The 20,854-nt window shown below is 44.5% G+C and overlaps 1 protein-coding gene across 1 annotated transcript in view; it reads right to left on the reverse strand.

Moving 5' to 3' along the window:
* Positions 1 to 20,854, reverse strand: part of svep1 (sushi, von Willebrand factor type A, EGF and pentraxin domain containing 1) — a 67,129-nt gene that overhangs the window by 30,911 nt on the left and 15,364 nt on the right. The window contains exons 2-5 of the mRNA XM_034556694.1: positions 17,562 to 17,817; positions 16,182 to 16,361; positions 2,431 to 2,589; positions 1,305 to 1,484 (exon numbers count right to left, since the gene is read on the reverse strand). Coding sequence (XP_034412585.1) covers positions 1,305 to 1,484; positions 2,431 to 2,589; positions 16,182 to 16,361; positions 17,562 to 17,817 — 775 coding nt within the window. The remainder of the gene's footprint in view (positions 1 to 1,304; positions 1,485 to 2,430; positions 2,590 to 16,181; positions 16,362 to 17,561; positions 17,818 to 20,854) is intronic.

Genomic DNA, 20,854 nt, shown 5'->3' on the forward strand with positions numbered 1-20,854 from the left:
ACCCCCTCCCTCAGGGCTCGACTAGCTGGGAGGTCCCACAGTATATGTGGCAAAGACTAGACTTAGTGTAACACATACAAGCAGACATATGAACACACACCGAAATATATACCCAAAAAACACTATAAATCTTCAACACACACCCTTGAATATTCAGTGTCTTGGTATTTCTGAGAGTCACACTGTTGCCGTCTTTCTCTAAAAACGGCCATTTTCCTCATTATCTCCAACTCCCTCTTCCCTTCACGTCCTTCACACACACTCTTGCTTCCTTCTGCACAACCTTCTGTCTTTCCTTTCCTCGTATCCTTTTTGGCGCGTTCTCCATGAACTCGCTCTGGCTTTCTAACCGATTCCTCCCCACCTTCCTTTACTTCCTAACATCTGGCCTGGCAGAGAGCAGTAGTCTCCCAGTAAATGTTGATTCCCTGTTCAGTCTAAACACACATGATCTCAATACGCGCCAAGACATCTTTACACGCCGCCACACACAGACTCACTGGAGCGTGCAGGAGACCACGCAACGAGTTAGTACAACTAATACCCTTCGTCGTGATATGTCAGTGTAATGCGGTACATGTTTATGGAGGTTCACAGAGATCAGAAGGGAGGCGGCAGGCTGCGAGGACTTTGATGAACGTCCCGCAGCTTAATGAGGAATCACAAGAGACATGTGGCGTGGAGGAACCAGCAGGGATCAATCGGACGAGCTCGTCTGTTTGTGCGTAATCACTGCGCAACCAGAGGGATCACATGGTAGGATACTGTTACTGCACTTTCTCTCTACGACTTTTTGACGAGTCTTATTTTTGGGGGGGGGGTTGCTTTGCAGCGTAGGCATGTTGTTGTTGTTGCCAGCGCTGGAAAAGAACGGTGAGGATCGTCTGCCACTGTATCGGGCTTTTCGGCATCTAAAAGGGGGACGGTCATACACTCGTGCATTTTGGAGAACCGCCAATAGAAACACCCCGCTCTCCGAATCGACCTGTGTTCTTTTCTAAAGCCTGAAAACAGAGACAAGAGGAGGCGCAGAGGTCTAGTTTTCCCTCAGACCACTTCAATTACAATACAAAGATTATGATGCCCCAAAACTGCAAAAATAAACTGCCTACCCAAGAATGACATCCCTTTTCAACTAAAAACACCAGAAATGCTCTGGTTCCAGCTTCTCAAACACAAACACATCTTTCATTATTGGCTGTATATCTTGGGCTTTTGGACCAAACAAACAATTCCCACCTCCATCCGGGATCTTTTTTTTATTTTTATTTCATCATCATGCATCAGGCCTGCTTCCTGCTCACCTTTGCAGCTGGCAGGTGTCCCTGACCAGAAGCCATCGGCCTGGCACAGTCTGATGCCGGTTCCCTGGAGGTCAAAATCCGGTTGGCATCGCACACCACAGGCCGCATCGAAGTGGTTGTTACACACATTTTGGATGAAAAAGCCATTTTCTGGAGGAGACAGTGCTGGACAATATACCACTGAAGAAGAAGAAGAAGAAGGGGAGAGAAACATTTTTATATTTAGAAAAACACACACCCGGTGGGAACTGCTGACCGTTTATGTTATAAAAAAATGATAATAAAGTGTGAAAACAAAAGAAATTACAGGTTGTCAAACATACAAAGCAAAACGCGGTCCAAGAAAGAGATGATTAATGAACATTGTTTGATTCGGATGAACTGCTGTGTGGAAATCACTGGCTCATTCTTCACTGGCTCATAACCTCATACTTCTGTGGAATACTTAGTTTCTGTTCCAGTTGATTCATCGGCATGTTTCACCATCCTGATTGCAAATTCTCCCATATCGCTACTTTATGAAACGTGTCAAACCTTGTGTATGCGAACTCGTGAGGCCTTAAAATGCCACTTTTACGTAAAGTCTGCTCTTGGATTAAGATATTCTTCGTACTTTGTCCCCTTCGTGCGCCCTCCGTCGCTGTCACGCCGTGTTGTTTTGAAGCAACAATGTCAAATCCTGTCACTCGCAGAGCCAGAGCATCATCAGGCTCATGAGGGATATATTCTAACTGCATTATGGTTCCTAGGCGTCAGTGCAGGGTCGTAAAAAAGAGGCTCCTACTGCACAAGATGTGGAAATATAATCAAAGTGGTGCCTTTTTTTTTCTTCTTTACTCTTGATGTACTTGGCTTGGCATTCAGCTATTAATAATTATTAATGCTCATACTAACTGTCAGTTTTAGTCATGTAAAACATTAAATGTTCCAAAATAGTACAAAAAAATCTAAAATGGAAACGTTTTTATGAACGTCGAATCCCTAATTAGTTTTTATAAAGCTCCCTATAATAAAGTGTCAGGAGAGATTTTCCTGCTAAAGAGCACGCCGCGCGTGTCGGGATTGAGACCCCTCAGACGAAGTCAAATAGAGCTGACAGTGCAGTTAAGGGATTAGTGACTCTTACCCTGGCAGGTCATGCCGATTGGCTCGTAGCCCGGCTTGCAGACGCAGTCGCTGAGGGAGGTGCTGCCAGGCTGAGAGGTGTGCTGCGAGTCGGGGCACGACAGGCAGGTGCTCAGGCCTCCTGGTGCTCCCTCTGGTTTATAGGTGCCTGGTGGACACACTGGGGAGGAGGACAGGAAGAACACCGCAATGAGCTCAGTTGGGAAGGTAAAAAAAAATCTGTTTTTTCACAAAGAAATGCGACAATCAAAAGAAAGGTTTATGAGCATCGACAACTAGTTACTGTTCGCCTGCAAGCACACATGGGCTGCATTAGGAAACCCTTTTGATCACCTGCACGCGCACACACACACACACACACACACTCGCGGACACACACAGACACACAGCGATAAAGTATGTTTCCTATTAGCATCACCTGCCTCCGATCAGAGGACATGCTGCCAAGATGAAGCAGCGGGGGGGGTCATATGAAGGTCCTCCAACATTCTTTCATTCACCATCAATCAGCTTCACGTCAGCGCATCATTTGCCATTGCAGAGGAGTAAAATAAATGACTGTTTCCATCCGATGGTCTTATCTGGGTTTAAAGGTTACTTTCACGTGGGGGTTCAAATCTGAGATTCTCAGTGACGTAATGTGCCTTTAATTCCGCTATCAAGTGATCTCATACGTCTCTGATTAACGACTTTGAATTAGCTAAAAAAAAAATGCTGATTCTGATTATTTTAATTATGTTATTACCAAGAACAACAGCCCTTATCAGCCATTATACGAGTAGATTCACACAAGCAATTTACTGCGGTGGCAATTCCCATAATTCACTGCAATTACTGGTGCACTGTGCAGGGGATTAGCTTTATCAGTTGCTCCCCAAAGTTAAAGCAATTTTCTTCTGTGCCGTTTTGGTTCCTGTGTATCGAACCCATTTTTTAAAAAAAAGGGGAAGCTTATCCAAACAGCACAAACAAGTTAAAGCCACTAACTTTTACTGCTACACACACTGGAGTTTAGTCAAATCTCTTAGGAGTTTAACTTAGGTTTGTATAATCAATTAAATCGGATGTCAGAAGGTAATTATGAGCGCCCCGTTGTGGTTTCCCAGCGCCCTGGGCGGCTTTTACAGTGACTTATATGTTTTAAATCGGCAGCCTTGAGCCCAAATACACTCCGTTAACACGTTTGAGAACCATCGAGTGCGGAGTAATCGCTGACATTTCAGCTCTATAAAGAGCTGAAGTGAAACCAGAGCTGTTCCAAGAGTAAGGAAACCTCATTCAAAGTCCCATTAACGTTTGTTACTAACTCCAATAAGTAGAAATACAGCTTTGGAGTCTCTCGCAACAGTGCGGTGCCTCATACGTCTTGATGAGGACGATGGTTTATTGAAGAACTTCTGTTTCATAATGGCCTTTAATGAACAGCATTTCCCAAAAGCCCACAAAGCTCAACAATGCTGCAAACTCAGAGATGTCTGTACACAGCAGGACAGAGAGGAGCAAACACTATTACAGTTATAGACAGAAGACATTACAGGTAATGACATTTTTTTTTAAACGTGTGTGTACTGAGCATTCATACGAGCCTGCTGTTACGGGTTAATAGTCCGATCTACGACTCCAGGAACATGGCTTCCAAACCAGAGAAGCGGGGACTTTCAGGCAGCTCCGTTCAGACAGTTTATTTGGTGTTTTGCTCTTTAAATGAGGAAATCATAAACTTTCTCAATCCACACCCACACACATCATTGAAACACTTCTAATACATTTGAACAAATACGCAGAAAAGCTTGCGTCCACACGGGATACTTTATCATTATAATATCACGTTATATCGCGGTCGTTGTTGGCATCGGTTCAGCGGTCTCCAGTTTATGACATATAACTTAAGTAAACTGTGATTCTTAAAAAAACCAGGCAGGTTGAATTACACGCCGTCCTGCACGGTAGGAGCAACAGAGAATCCATAGTACTGATATTCTTCACATCTCATTTACTCGCTGCTAAGCCAGAGCCCTCAGGCCAGGTGTGAATTTCCACTGCTGAGTCAATGCCAGCCTGGCCTCTACCACCCCCCCCACACACACACACACACGCACACGCACACGCACACGCACACCCCACCCCCTCAGCCGAAACCCGGCAGCAGGTCAGCCAGGAGATGTTAACCAACTATAAAGTAGGCACTGGCTGCTGGCACTAAAATGCACCCAGTAATTCACATCAAACACACACACACACACACACACCTGTTCTGGTGCAGAAAGTGAGTGTGTGTCCGTCTGCAATTCTTTGATTTGATAACAAATAGGCAGCCGATACATTTGCGTCCTTTAAACTCAGCGGAGGCCTCTTACGTAAGACGGCTGAAAGTGTCCCCTCTGTTCAAGTCCTTGGGAATCTGGTTTTCAGCTTCATTTTAAAGGTTTACAGGAAGCCTAGTTATTTTTAATGTGAATAATAATTCACCCAGAGCGCAACAGTGGAATTACTGTATATCGAGAAAAAAAAAAAAAAAAAAATATATATATATATATATATATATATATATATATATATATATATATAAAATGTAAATTCCTGGCAGGTTGCATGTGCTGGCAGGTAGAAATGTACACAGACGGATGCCTGGTCACACACACACACCAACACACACACACACACATACACACACACACACCCACACACAGAGAAAGACCAGACTTTGCTTCTGGCGACGGAGGAGCTAGGGAAGGATGGACAGGAAGGGATAAATGATGAAAGAACAAGCAGGCCATGAATTTAAAATAACAACAAAAAAAAAGGAAAAAAGCTGGAAGGAGAATGTGTAGAAAACCGGTTGGGAACTTCCTTTAAAAAACGTATCATTGCTGCATGACTCGAGCCAAAAGTCAGACCCCAAACTGAAAGCCAACATGTGATCCACGTAGTTACTGCCGTTAACTCTGCTGCACCGTACCCGTCATTTAGAGAGGAAGTGACCTGCCAGATGACCATAAAACAGAAAGAGCCTGCTGTGTCCGGGCTGGTCGTCACCGTGTGGAGGGACAGCCGCCGGTCAAAGAGAACTACTGTACGCTGCAATGATCTGAGGGCGAGCCGCTGTGTTCAGACACCATGAAGTTAAATGTTATGTTTCATAACGTCATGAAACATGACGTCGTGCTTTTTCCGATTCTCACGGCATCCTTTTTTTTCCGAAAACCAACGTTTTTTAAACCTACAACACGAGAGTGAAATATTACTTAAATAAAAGGACGTCATTTTTGTGAGGAGGTTAGATAAACAGAGTTATCCATTTGGATGTCTGATTTTTTTCCAACGACCGACTTTGACTCCCTCAACCACTGACCTGAGGTCTGCTCCGCCTCCTTTCGAAAGGACAAGTTTACCATTATTGCCCGTGTGTGCAGATGTGAACGCAAACAAAACTACTTGGTTAGGTTTAAGAAAAGATCGCGGCTTGGAATAATACAGTACGTACATTAAGTATGTCACGCACGCTAACTTACTAACTCTTTCCCCTTTAAGACATTAACTCAGATAGCATTACCTCCAAACCTCACCTTTGAATTCAAAGACTGTCTTTACTGTCAGTAACATTTGAAACACAAGAATACATTCTTTTACGATTAAATAGGGAGTCAAAATAAAGAGACACCGACAAAACGCGAGCACGGGCCGGTTCATCTGTTAAAGCCCTTTCTGGTAATATGGAGTAAGCCATTAAACTGGCAGACACGTCGGGTCCGGGAGCCAAAGATACTATCACACGAGAATCTCTCGAGTCTCCGGAGAGAGGCTGCGTTCGATTAGCCGGGCCTAAAAACAGACCGGGACGGAAACGATGAAAGGGGAATCGAAAGAGGGGAGAGCGAGAACATCTGCCTCCTCTGCCACAATGACAAACAGAGAAAAGAGAGAGAGTTCTAATCTTAGAGGGATATACGCTGCCCGGGCCAACAAAATCCACAAACACATGCTCGCAAACACACAATCCATTCAGTACTCAGGCTGCTTCCCACATGCTGTATTGACCACTTAGTTTCATCTAAATCCCTCAAAAATAAGCAGATCTTGCCGGTCAGTGTGGTTCACCAGTGATCATGGGCCTCAAACATCTGGTCAGCTATTGTCTCATGATACATTTAAAAAAATTATAATTTCATGGAAGCACAGTTCTGCTAGTGTGGTACTCCCATCAGCGCTGGTGTTAAAAACTCTAACGTGATATCCAATAAGCAATTTAATCCCCGGTATAATTGGAATAAAGGACTCGGCCTGTCAAATTAACTTTGCATCTTATTTTCACATACAGAATTTCCCCGGGCGTATGACCTGGCATTTCGATGCTACCTGGGGAAACTTTCCGCTGAGGAATAAATAGACAATAGCAAAGGACAATTAAAATGCATCGTCTCGCCCTCAAAAACAAACAAAAGGCCGGACGGAGGCATGAAGAAACTGGCGTTAGTTTGAATGTTTCAATTCAGATAAACACGGTCTGTATATAAAATAATTCTGAGCCAGCACACACTATATGCACCCCTCCACAACCTCCATTAATTTCAGTTACGGTTGCCTCAGTGACAAGCTCCCCCACGCACAACAAGGAAGCACGAGCATCTGTCGACCATTCACATGGCTCCTTATGAGTTTCCCGAGGTCTTGGAGATGAATCTGTGACGTCGGTGACACAATGTGAACGAGAGGCAATGAGCGCCAAACATAACGCACCGTGCAAAGTAAAAGTTTCTGCTCCACGCGGAGATAGAGTTTGCCGTCACAGGATCGAGGACTGAAACCTAAGAAGTGTCCGTGTTTGCAACGATGAGGGTTAACCAGCATTTTCCGACCTAAATACATGGATCACCTGCAAGCAAGACAAAAAAAAGAAAAAAAAGAAAGAAGAAAAGTTTGGGAATCACATCCTCCCTATGGAATGACAGGATGCTCTAAATCACACTGACGGAGTCTCATTGAAGTCTGGTCTGCTCTCCAGCTGGATCGCGGAGGGGAAAAGAGGGGGACGGGGGTGAGATGTGGCTGCAGCACAGCTGTCCACCTACACAGCCTCCGTCCGGGGGGGGGGGGGGGAGGGGGGATCGGGAAGTCTCTGCGGACTTCCCGATCCCAAGAATGTGAAACTTCTGCACTGTGCTGCGAGGCGGCCTTTGGAGAGGAAACTGAGGAAGTTCAGTGGCTGTTCTGTCGCTGTTTTTGCCTGTTTATTATTCAATCCTATTCCCGAGGGAAATTTACTCCACCGCGATTGCTAGATAGCTCTTCCCAAGGCCTCTCTGCTCGCTCATTACAGACTCCGGGAACACTGGGATTCGACAGGGAGAGCGAGGCCAACCGCTAAACAACTGTACAAACACAGGTCGGTTCCCGGTCCGCTGTGCGTGATTACAGATGTCAGCGTGCTGAGAAATCTTGTGATAGAAGCCTGCGGTCGGCTCTCGGGTCACTCGGGACAACGGAGCGTACAACACTCGCTTAAGAAGAAGGCTTCGTTTACATTTCCCTTTTTCAAATGTTGTGTCGCGGTTTCACCAAATTCCAAGGATGAAGGATGCGTTGCACACACACACACACACACAGAGATGATTATGTACATACATGTACGCTAATCCACGACACACACACACACACACACACTCATTCCCACAGTAGCCTCAGAGGTGGTTTCCTCGTGGGATCGTGAGATCCGGGATGCTCATAAAGAGCGCGCTCCTCCAATCGAGAGTCACAAACAAAACAGAAAACAATTGCGGTTGTTGCCGGCCTGCCAACTCGCCACACCCAAACGTCATCTCACTCTTGGTCACGCACACACACTATTTCTGCAGGAAGAGAAGAATTGTTGGAGCTGAAGGAGCCGTTGTGTCAAAACAGGAGCCGATTGGTGGGTCAGAGAGCGAGAAACAACAAAAAAAGAAGAGACAGATGCTTCTCTTCCAGAGAGCTGGCAGCTGCCGACTTCCTCCATCCTTAGCCTGTGACCTTTGACACAGCGTGTGTCCCTCTTCATCACCTCCCACCAACTGGAGGGATTTCAGTCAACACACACACACACACACACACACACACACACACACACACACACACGGGCAGATCAGAAAGTGAAAGGAAGTAGGAGGGTGCTGAAAGAGAGCTGAAGAGGGTCGGTGAAAATATAGAGAGATGGATGGGGGTCACAGAAAGGGACAAACATGTTGGATTTGAAGGAGGGCAAAGGCCTCGAAAGAGACACTGGAGGAAAACACTTAAGACGCTCGAGGAGAAAGTCATTCCACCTTAAATTCCCGCGGGCACATTTTGTCATCTTAAATCATGTGTGAGAGACGAGCACAAAGAAGCACAAAGTATTCGAGGTGCAAAAAGTCAAGTTGTTGTCTCTGAACCATGCGCACGGTGGTGTTGAAACAACGTTCTTGGCTACAGTGTGAGTTAATAAGGGATTTACTGTTGACCCTTTTGTTTATGAATACTTTAGGCAGTGTTGTATGCGGTACCCTAAGTAATTATACTACTAATGTACCTAAATATAATTAGGAATATTTGCCCCAACCTTTTTAAAAGTATTGTCTTGTCTTCTAAGCATCATGAGATTACATTATGGATTAAGCAATGCGTCATTTGATCTAATCCTAATTATTTTAGCTCTAGATTTATTCTTAAGATAAACTCAATGCATCAATTCACCAGACTCCCGCGAATACGAGAGTATTTCACTGTGTATCATAAAGACCATTGACATATTGTCAATAAAATAAATACGAATCTAAAACTACCATATCACAGCAGCGGAAGGCACAAGGAAAATAAAAGAGCAATCGACCAGAGCGATGGAAAGAAAGATGGAGGAGTGTTAATGACACAGCGAGGCTCCGCTATGCATCGCCGCCCGTTTCACGGCTCCTTGTTTTTCATGCTCTCCAGCAGAGAAGGGTCCTATTAGGCCCCCTTAATGGCCTCGCTGCCTCCTCGCTCCCTTCGTCCCCTTGTCTATTTTTTCAACAAACACACACACACACACACACCCTTAGTTTACAACACGAGCCGTGTCTGCTTTACAACATCCTCGACCAGCAAACACGGCAGCAGTAGTCATCAATTAAGGCTTTTTACGGACCTATATGTGTCGTTTTAATGAGGGGAGGAGCGGCGGAACGGAGCTGGAACCTGTGGCGCCGAGGGACTCATATGGATTTCAACCACTGCCTGCACTTTGAAGACTGATGTATGCAATCTGCTCTCAAGCAAAACACTTCAAACACCAAATGACATGAAAGACTGTCCGAAAACACCTGAAGGTCACACACACACACACACACACACACACACACGCACACTGGGCTCTTTGAGAAGTTTGTTCAATGCATATTTGGTTCGCTGCCAAATGTAACTTCCCGTTACTTTATTTTCTATCTTCTATTTTACTTGTTAACGAATTACTCTGGTTTATTAGAACTTCTGAGAACCTCCTTATGCCTTATAATAACAAAGTAGTTGAGATCTGGGAACAAGACCCACGTGTTCTTGTGATTAGTCAGCAGTTTAATCATGATTATCTCAAATGAAATGTCAGTAATAATCCTGAACTATTTGATATTCAACCACGCATTCATGAACCCGTCTGGTTTTACAGGGCCACGAGGCGGAGATGCTGCAGCTGGTGCGTTCACAGGTAGGAGGTGTACAGGATGTATACTGTGAAAACAGTTGCGTAATCACATGTTGACGTTTTATTTGTCTGTCTTCTATTAACGCGACATAACATCAGACTATCGCGTATCACATTACGGGGCTCTAAATCACTGTGCAGTTATGTTCCATGTAAATAATCTTTATTACTGCTTGTTAGTGGTGGTATTTCCCCCCCCCTCTCTCTCTGGCACTGAGCCAGTCTGATCTTAGTCCAGTAACTGAAAGCTCTCCATCCATCCACTATAAAAGATGCATGGCTCCGGGGAAAGGAATCCCCCTCCCTTCCTCTTTCCACTCTACTCACCAAAGAAAAACACAAACCTCCCTTCAATCAGCGTAAGCTATTAATGGGGGTTAGGAGGAGTCAGGGTGGTGGTGGTACTTGACCCCCCCCCCCCTGCCCTCCTCGCAGAATCCCAGGCATTTGCCCTCCCTGCTCATAACGAGCCAGAATTCATGTTGAGCAACTGAAGCTTTTTTTTTCTTTTTTTGCCGCAGAAATATCGAGAAACAAGGACTGACGCAGACGTCCCTCGTACGGAAGCAGACAGTCTGCTGTGGTTATTGTTGCCGTGGGGATTAGGATTTGTGCAGTTGGGAGGAAATAGAGAGTCTTTATATATATATATATATGCATGTTTATGTATCCTGCTCCTCTGGTAGAAATATATTTACTCTTGAAAGCATTGAAGTGCAAATTATAAGCACCGAGCAAACAGAAGGCCGGCGTCAGGTATTCGGCTGCTAATGACATTTCTGGTCCATGAAAAGCATCTTGAAAACCACCGGCTGGAGTTCACGACATCTGCTGTAAATAGTCAGAGTCCCCAGATGTTGTATCTGAATGCATTTGACCTCCCGAGCCGCAGCGCCATCATCAACATATTAAAACTTAATGGGCAGCGTGCCATGAATTAATCAGAAGAATATCTTGTGCATCAATGCTGATAAGAATAGCAAAACCACCATTACATTGTTTTTATTGGGTTGCATTGAAAAGTAGACTTTTCTTGATGGTCTTTTATTTAGCGGATTAATATTTTTACAGAGCACATCAATTATTATAGCTTTTTTTAATTGCCGTTTTTTTTGGCGACACTGCTCTTCATGCAAGCTCTTAAATCAACAATTGTCACGGAATATTTATTCAAATATAATATTATCAATCATTTTTATTATTATAATAATAATAATAATAATAATAATAATAATAATAATAATAGTGACATTTTCCAACAACACACGCCGATTAATTTTTGCCTTGGCAACGATAAAAGAAAATTAAAAAAAAAAATGTACTGAGCAAATACTGAGACAAGACACAATTCAACCACTGAAATCCTCCGAGAACATGAATTTCCACCTGGTTCCTCGTCAAAATATGAAATGAACATTCTTCAGAAAGAGATTGACACCATTGATAATAACAAGCAACAGAGAGTCGACCCGGCATGGTGCAATCACTGATCATGCCCAAATCAATCAACCTTTAATCCATATTGCACATGAAGATGTAGAGACTGTAAATGCTAAAACGGTTAATCCCCTGCTTTGTTTCTATGTTTTATTGTGTACGTTAATGTCCCGATGCTGTAATCTATTATGACTACAGTGTGAAGTGTCTGCACTCTCTCAGGTGACATAAACGGGCCTTGCTCTGCACTACTGCCAGACATCTGGTATGTGTCAGAGATCCTTGAATGTGGTACATTTTAATGGGTCAGAGGTGTGCGCACGCAAAGCACGCCACAAACATGTAGCGTACGTGTCGTTGCGTGACGGTGCAGAGTGTGAGGAGGAGATAAACACCAACAACAAAACATTTACACTGGAGGAGAGCTCTGCACGGGAGGCGAGGCCAGAGGGTGAAGGAAACAAAAGGAAATAATGAATGATTGCAGCATTCCTCCCGTTTCAACACTTTTCATAGTCATCATTTAACAAATCCCCCCCCCCTCCTTTTAATTCCTCTGTTAACTTAAGTGGAGGCTTCCCCTCCCGGGATCTCTCGGTCATTCACATCGAGACCGCAAATATTTACAGTGCAGACTGCAGTTGAAGGCCTCACGCTCGCAACAAACACAAGGAAACGGACCCTCTGCGCAGAGAGAGGGACGTGTGACACATGTTCAGGGTCGACTCGGAGCGCATCGCTGCCACGTGTCTCTTCTTGGGATCAAGAGGCTTTTAATACACTAAATATTGTAAACATTGAGCCATTCTTCCAGTGTGGAGAGTCAACAGCTCACATCTTGGTTAAGTCAAAGACGAAATATTGTGAATCGACTCCAATGTAAGGGACTTTTAACTATTACTGGTTCACAGAGAAAATTAACAAAACAACGATCAAGAAAGTTAATTCTTGAATGTGGAAAGAGTGCATAGAAGAAGAAAAAAGATTCACTTACTAGCTAATTGACCGGATCTCATAGTCTCCATCAGTATTTTGAGTTTTCTCCATCAGTTGTCATAGAGATGGCTCCTATTGTTATTATATCGTACTAGACAACTGAACAACTTCCATGTCAACTTAGCATAACACTTTTTAAATTAATGTATTGTTTATGCATTGAAATTTCCTAAAATCAACGAGACCAATGTTATATATTCTTGTTGAGACTGCAAAAGGTGGTGAAGACTACAACTCCCATGAGCCCTCGCTGCTTCACAGCACCACCTAACTCCGTCTTTTGTCAATGTTTTTAGTGGCAGAAAATTACACATTGTGCATTAAAGAAACACTGAGAAAGGTGAAAGACGGGAAGGTAGAGTTTGAATCAGTCTCTCTCTCTCTCTACACAGTCCAGACCTCCTGTCACTCTCTCAGGCTACAGAAGAGGCCGATAAGCCACAATATGACAGAAGGAAAACATGTTACACACACACACACACACACACACACACACACACACACATTCCTCTGGTGACCCTCCGTGATGCAGATATCGTGAGCTTGAGATTGGAATTCGAAAGCAGACAACAATGTCCTGTTTGGCCCCGTCGGAGTAAACCAAACCGGGTTCATCCTCCGTTTCTATCTGCTGGAATTCCAGTCGTGTTTTGTGGAAGAGGCTGTTTCACTTGGCTGTCGACAGATTCATAAACAAGACTGCTGCGCACTGCGGGGATTTGGATAGTGTTTCCAACAGAGCCCTTCAGCCAATGATAATAATGATCCACCGACGGGCCTGAGGTTCGGTCATATTATTCTCAGATGTGTCAAAGAGGGTTAGATGTGAGAAAGTCCAAAATGAAGAAAAACCTCTCCAAACCTTCAGTCTAGACAACAAAACCACCTGAAGCCACACACACCGACTCTCAAGCTTACGCAAGCCAGAGCAACGTCTGACTCTGGGAGTGTAGGGCCGGTCTGTCTGCCACTCAAGAGCCCTGGCATTGCTGACGCAGACCGTGTACCCATAATTCACCAAACACCTCCTTTCAGCCAAGCCCACTGAGGTTAAAGCAACAGAATATTAATAGAGATGCTGGATTTTTCTCTGAAAAAAAAAGCAGGAGTTTGTTGAGTTTACTTGTATGTTTCTTGGTTACGTACCGCTCTCGCCACAAATCTAATTGGTTTTGGAGCCACGACTACTTCAAAAAGAGCCTCGTAAGTTATTAGCGAATAAAACCTTCAATAAATGTAGTGTTCAAATACATATAAGGAGGGGTATTTCGCACCACTTAACCAAACCAAAAAAGTGCGACGAACAAGGCTGCGCCCGACAACTCCAGTGACAGACGTTCCTCTGACGGCACACCGCGGGGGTCCAACGGCGGCTCCACGGCGTGCCGACGACGACTCATCGGCATTCAAGTGACCCGAGTCCTCTCCCACGAGACGTTGTTTTACGCAGTGAGACACAGACGGAGGAAGCAGCCCCTCGGTCGCGGCGCCTCGCTGCGTCCTTCCTTCCTTCCTCGGGGCCGGGCTGAGCAGACTCTGCAGTCTGCGCCCTGCTATTAATTAAACCATTAAAGCAGATTAATAAGCAGAGCGGGGGCTCCAGTCTCGACCACATCTGATGGGAATTAGGGAGGCGTGCTTTTTGGCACGGTGACCCCGATGACCCTTTTTTCTTTTTTTTCCTATACTCACTTTTGAAAAAAATCCTCCTCCCTTTTCTGCCACTTTCGTTTCTGCCGGCGACTTTTAAACTCTGATCTGAATTATTCAAACTTGTCCGTCACTTAAATGGACTTCTCCCCTCCTTCCTTTCCTGTTATCTAATTCTGGAGTGAAAACATGTGGAAAGGAAGACCCAGAGGGCAAATACAACCAGGACCATCATGAGAGTCGCTGAGTATCGATGGTCATCCGAGTCCCTCGCTCCCTCACACCTGCCTCCCCGACACGAGGGGTGAGCTGCCTGAGGTTTAACACAGCAGTTCCTTAAACAAACACACACACACACACATACCAGCCAGTGCATCTGCTCATTGACTTAAGCGATTACATATTCAGTAAAAATATTGTCTCGACCCTTCACCTCACGGCTTAATGATGGAGAGCACCTGCATCAAATTCTAACATCACACTGTGTAACTAAATATATTTAAAATACCAGAGAATCGGCATTTAGAAGACCAACTAATGTGTGATTACACAGACTGCTGGAAATGTTTTAATTTGAGTGTTCGATTTTAAGCTTCCCACTCCACCAAAACACAATTAATACATAAAAAAAAAGTTAACCTCAATTCGTCAGTGGGACTTTTTGAAAGAATTAAAGGTTTTTCCCTAATAAAAGAGGAGCCACTGTCTCGCCACTTCCAGTCAGCAAAGACATTTCCATCTGGGGATCATTGAAGATGAATCTCTTCTTGTTATCTCATTTAAAAAAAGATTATTTATGACCGTAGGAGTCATAAAATAACATATTTTGAGACTGAAGGAGATTAGGAGAAGCTTTCAAGGAAGATAATACAGAGAAGGTTAATGTTTGTGTTTTAGAGAAAGGAAAGATCTCCTTCATCCCATATGTTCACTCTCTGTTGAAGTTTGTTTATGGCTTTCTTGACAAATAAGTGTCTATAATTATAAATGCACATCGGTACATTTTACATAACTATACACTATAATTTCATCTTGAGTTTACAGTTCATGGATCATACGTCTGTACGTTATATATGCATGAAAATGCCTGCGTTTGCATTTAAGATGAACAGTTTATCGTTATACACACACACACACACACACACAAGCGCAACCAACTTTCTTTGAAGATCTTATCTTCAATGACGTTTGTGTGCAACCATAAAATAATACGAGCAACATTATAAATACCCAGACGTAAGGAACAACGGGGTAAAAGCCAGCGCACTCTGGCAACAGATGAAACTGATTTCTTTTTTGTTCCTCAAATAGATACGTATGAAACAGAAGTGGGAGGGAAAGCAATAAGATGGCCGGAGAAAAAAAGACTCTTCGGTGCATGTAGAGAAGGAAAAAAATGGATGTTGGAGATTTGATTTAAAGGAGTACACACACACACACAGTTACATTACAAGGTTTGTTGATAGCAATCTGCTCCGTGGACAGCTCACACCGCGATAAGTGGACAGGCTGCTTATTTAACTTTCGCCCACAGTGAGCTCCTCTGGATCTGGAGGGGAGACGCTGACAGGTAAAGGAGACGAGGTCAAGAGGAAGAGAAACTATGAGGAACTCCAAAATGTCTCTGAGGCACAAACATGTTGTTTTGGTGGTCGGAAAGAAACAAAAAACAGCAGAAATGCCACAGACGTAGCCTTTTACTGGGTTGGTTGTCTGCTTATTAAAGCTCTGTTGGAGCTTTGCAACTTTTTTACAAGATAGACCGCGTTGTGACTTTTGCTGTTGATGGAGAGGACGGGGGGTAGAAGCTCACTTTATTACTTCCATACAAAGAGTCGTGTCTGATTTATCTCCTGAATGTCCTTGTGGGCAAACTTGTATCAGTGTTTTAATGTGGTATGAGCCCCTGAGGTAGTGGCCGTAGGGAGGAAACACGGCGGTGAGAAGAGTTTACCGACACGGAAGCCGTCGGGTCATACCTGTACACTCGTGCTGCAGACCCTTGCCGTAGTATCCCTTCTCACAGATGCAGTCGTACTGCCCGGTGTGCGTGCCGCACTTACAGCTGGCCATCAGGTCGCAGCAATCCCTGCCTGCTTCACACAGCGAGGAGCAGCGCGACAGATCTTCCTGGATGTACCTGCCCGTCGTGGGGATGTCTGAGGGTGGAGAACAAACAGAGAAGCGCAGGTTGCAGTGGGATCAGATTTCACCACCCGGTGATCCGAGCTGGTACAGTAAAAGTTGGGGGAAAACAGTATTAATAGCAGTATTAATAGCGGTATTAACAGCGTTAGGTATGCACAGTATGCCATTGAGACTTATACATGGGCTCTCCACAGACTTGTGACTTAAGAGAACCTTCACCACAGAAATGCATTAAAAGAAATATTCAAGCCACAAATGTACAACTGACTAAAAGCAAACACCGTATCCTTTTTCCCCAGTATAAATCAGAGCTAAGACATTTGACAAAGTAATTTGATTGGGGCAGTACCGAGCAAATGGGACTGAGGCCATAACTGGTGTTCATGCTGGGCAACGAGGAAACTTACATTTCATTTCTGGAAGGTAACTCCGCTCCTTTTTTGATTTTCCTCTCATTAAGAAAACAGGAGAGCGCCATAGAAGAACAGGAGCGACATCTCTGATGTGTATTCTGTGATTTGATGCATGACCAGTGAGAGTGGCTCAACGTGTGGCTCCGTGTTTGAAAACACGAGTGTGCGATGGTCAGACTGCTGTGTGCGTTGGCTTTCATTCTCATGGTCTTCTCCATATATATATATATATATATATATATATATATATATATATATATATATATATATATATATATATATATATATATATATATATATATAGTCTGCAAGTGCATGTGTAGGATTTATAGCTTTCTACACACAGAGCGCTGTACTCAGCTGTGATATTTACGGTGATATTTTAAGTTTAAAAGCCATGACCGAATCCCTCTTTTCACCAAAGTGTGGGAAGTCCCCCTGAAGTTTGGGAAAAGGGCCTCATTCTTTCCAATATGTATGGAAGTGAAGCCTAATGGCTGTTGGCAGGACATAACAGAAGAAACCATATGAAATGTACGTTGTCAGATTCCATATGAAATAGTACAGCTTCCTTTGAAGTGACTTTATTATTTATTTTAGGGTCAAATCCTTCACCTTAGAAATATTGCTGAAGGTCAAATGGTGACGATGACATGAAGAGAAGCTGAGCTTTAGCTTCGATTTACCAAACCACAAGGTTTTTATGTAATATTTGATGCCTTTGAAAGTTCTAAACAAAAAAATTAAAGAAGCTGTACCACCAATCACCCAAAAGCAATCCTCATCCGTGCTTCATACCTTCATGCAGTGCACGACGAGCCAGGGCCTCAAACTCGGCAAAGTTGTGCACCAGGTAGCAGTGCTGGTCCTTGGGGTGCGAGGCCATGTCGTGAAGCTCCCTGATGTTGCCCTGCCAGATGCCCAGGGTGAAGATCTCAACGCTGCGTTCCCTCAGAGCTGCCGCCACCGGCCGCGGGTCGCCGCCATTGGAGTAGCCGTCGGTAATCAGGAAAATGGCCCTGGTGGCGTTGGCGCGGGAGTGACGGAGTATTTGCTGTTGGAAAAGAAAACAACGTCTCACTAAGTGAAGGATTCATGAATCAAAAATCCTCCAAATGATATCTGATTCATACAACTTTTGCTTCATGTTGATCCGAGTCTAAAATGGTCTCCTAGTTAGTGTAGCCGTGCGGTTACTGTTGTGCAAAAGGTTAAAATACACACATCCGATTGCTGTGCTCCAGCTTTAGTGACATGACTGAACTGAATGACGAAGAACGTCACACACGACCACTAAAAACAGCCCTCGATTCGAGGGTTCCTCAAAAGCCTTCATCAGCAAGACAGGTTGACGAGGGCACGACGGGGGAGGAGGGACCGGAAAGAAGGCGAAAGCTCTACAATTGTAATTATTTCTCCTACAGACTACGCAGCTGCTTGCCAGTGGTCTGCAACCACCAGAGAACACTGGCCAACGCAGACCGGGCTGCTGTGTCCCAGACACCGACTACAGCTCCCAAACTAACTTTAGCCACCGTTTACAATCCACCACATACAATTAGAAAGGACACTAAAAGTCAAAAACATGTTTTTATTTTCTCTAGAGTAAAAAAGAAAGGAACCATCAGCTTTGCCGTGGAGGCCGAGCTGACGATGACAGGGTTTGTCGTTTTTTTAAATGAGGTTAAGAGGTCATGTGGATAAAAACCCGGTGAACAATGGATGAAGAGAAAGAGGCGGAGAGAAGATTAAAGAAATTGAAGGAGCAGAAGGAGCCGAGATCAAGTCAGTAGGACAGATGTCTGCTTACTTAGTGAAAGCTAAAAAGGTCACGAGTCTATCATAAAAAAAATAGAAAATGAGAGTGAAACAAAAGGACGTGTGTTCGGGGAAGGAGGAGAATTTTTCTGTATTTTGGGTCCAAACAGGACGTAATAACTAGCCTACACAAGACTAAAATACGAGAGGTGAAGCGAGAGGAGACACGCAAGGGTGTGACCGGGGCAGGAGAGAGCGCTCTGGTCTTTATTGTCTAATTGGCTGAACTTCAAGCGGCTCCGGCGGGAGCGACGTAATTACAGAGCCCGCGAAGCGAGGGAGTAAAAGGAGGATGGAGGGAGAATAGAGGAGAGGGAGAGCCCGGTTCCTCTGATCCTCAAAAGCTCCGGGCTGCCTGCTACTCCGGTTCCCAGAGGAGCTGTCAGAGCCCCCCATCAGACTGCAGCACTGAGCCGAGAGGAGCCCTCCCTGGTCCTCCGGGCCTCCTGTCAGGTGTCTATGTGTTCATATTTAAGGTCTTCTCACACCTAGCTCCCCTCTTCTGTGTGCTAATATTGTACGTTTCCGTGTTTCAGGGATGTTTTATAGTCTTTTATTAGGCGTCTGCTCAAAGTGCTTCTGGGCCACGGTGGTTTCTGCCTCAGCCAGGAGTCAGTGTGCCGGTGTTAGCGACTGCGGGGATGCCACCAAGCGGCGCATACGCATGCATACCCACTAATAATACCCTCTCAATTCGCCTCTGCATACTTTAGGTTCAGAGCATTAACGTGAAGGCAACCAAGGGAGGAGGAGTGTGGGAAGGGGCTGCCCCCCGTAGTGTAACTCCAGGCATGCACCTTATTGTTCATGATGATGCGAACATGGCATTTAACAAATAAAAACAATCGCTCAGGCTGCTAAAAAGGTGACGGCAGGAGCGCTAAACACACATTGTATACAAAATGCACACACAAAGAGAAGAAGAGAAGCTCCCGCCTGATGGATTGGAGAATCATTATAAGCTTTATCTGAATTACACCTGTTTTTGCTCATGAAAAACATATAATGAAAACGGTCATTCTGTAATAACAGAGGGATAAAAAGTAGATTCAAGAAAAAGTGGGACTGCAGCTTCAAAGGTGAACAAGCCAACCAGCTGTAAAAAATAATGCCAAGGCAAGTCACTTATTATCTCGCATACATTCTTTAAAATTATAATCTTTCCTTAAATCGATCGCATTTTGATTATAGTCTTAACTGTCATCGCAAAAAACAAAAACTTGCACCAACAGTATTATCATTACTATTACATTAGTCTGATCTGATGAGAAGATGGATTACCTAAATGATCAGGAAGTGTCATCCAAGCTCTTCATCTCACTGTGTGCACGCGTCAGAGAACACCTTGAGCAGCTGTTGGCCAGCTCGCATTTCTTCATTTACGCACTTGGCAGGCGCTTCGATGTAGGTCCAAAGAAGAGATAATAAGCCGGCCGCAATGGGGACAGTTTAAGTGTGTCCTGTTTGGAGCCGGTGATATCTGTCAAAGCAGCGGTGATAGTGCAGGGACCAGCAGGCCTGGAGGGATTAGTGGTAAGAGCAGCGGATCTATCTCCACGGTCCAAAACGCCTCGGACTTTGGCAAGAAGCGAGAGAGAGAGAGGTGAAGGCTTTCTATGTGAAGCTGGCGACTGTCAAAAGATTGACATTCAAAGTACAAATTCTCAGCTTTTGTCAGATAAAACACAGCCATATACACGATACCCTCCTCATACTCATTTTTCAATCCAGTGACGAACCACCAATTGAAATAAACCACGCATACATTTTTCAATCAGTCCACTGAGGGAACAACTGGATCCTCGTCCTGACGGACTCTCCGTCTCCGAACAGATGCTTGTATGATTGGAACTTCAAAAGCAGGCACCTCTTTGCATTTGGCAGAAGAGACGTGGAAACCTTTCCCCACCTTGAGGGGCTAACGATGGCGCCAAGGTGGCCCAGCTGTTAATCAAAGGCTTATATATGCATGGCAGCCATGCTGAATGCTAAATGAGGACCCCCCACTCTGCTGGCCCTGCACGCCATCAGCCCCTCCTGGGACTTTGATCAGAGCCCAAACCCACCTGGCCTCCAAGTGAAACTAGGTACGGGTTAGTTTTCCGTCTCCATTTGAAACAGTGGGTACACATTGATGCATGCAAGTCCACATTGGGATATATCAGTCAAATATAAACTTTTTGTTGGTGTCGTTGACCATCTCAACACACAGGTAGAGCTGTGCACTTGCACTTTTTTTTTTAAAAAGGATGTAAATGTAGGAGCTGGATACC

The sequence above is a fragment of the Cyclopterus lumpus genome, chromosome 18 (genome assembly GCF_009769545.1).
Source record: "Cyclopterus lumpus isolate fCycLum1 chromosome 18, fCycLum1.pri, whole genome shotgun sequence".
Classification (NCBI taxonomy): domain Eukaryota; kingdom Metazoa; phylum Chordata; class Actinopteri; order Perciformes; family Cyclopteridae; genus Cyclopterus; species Cyclopterus lumpus.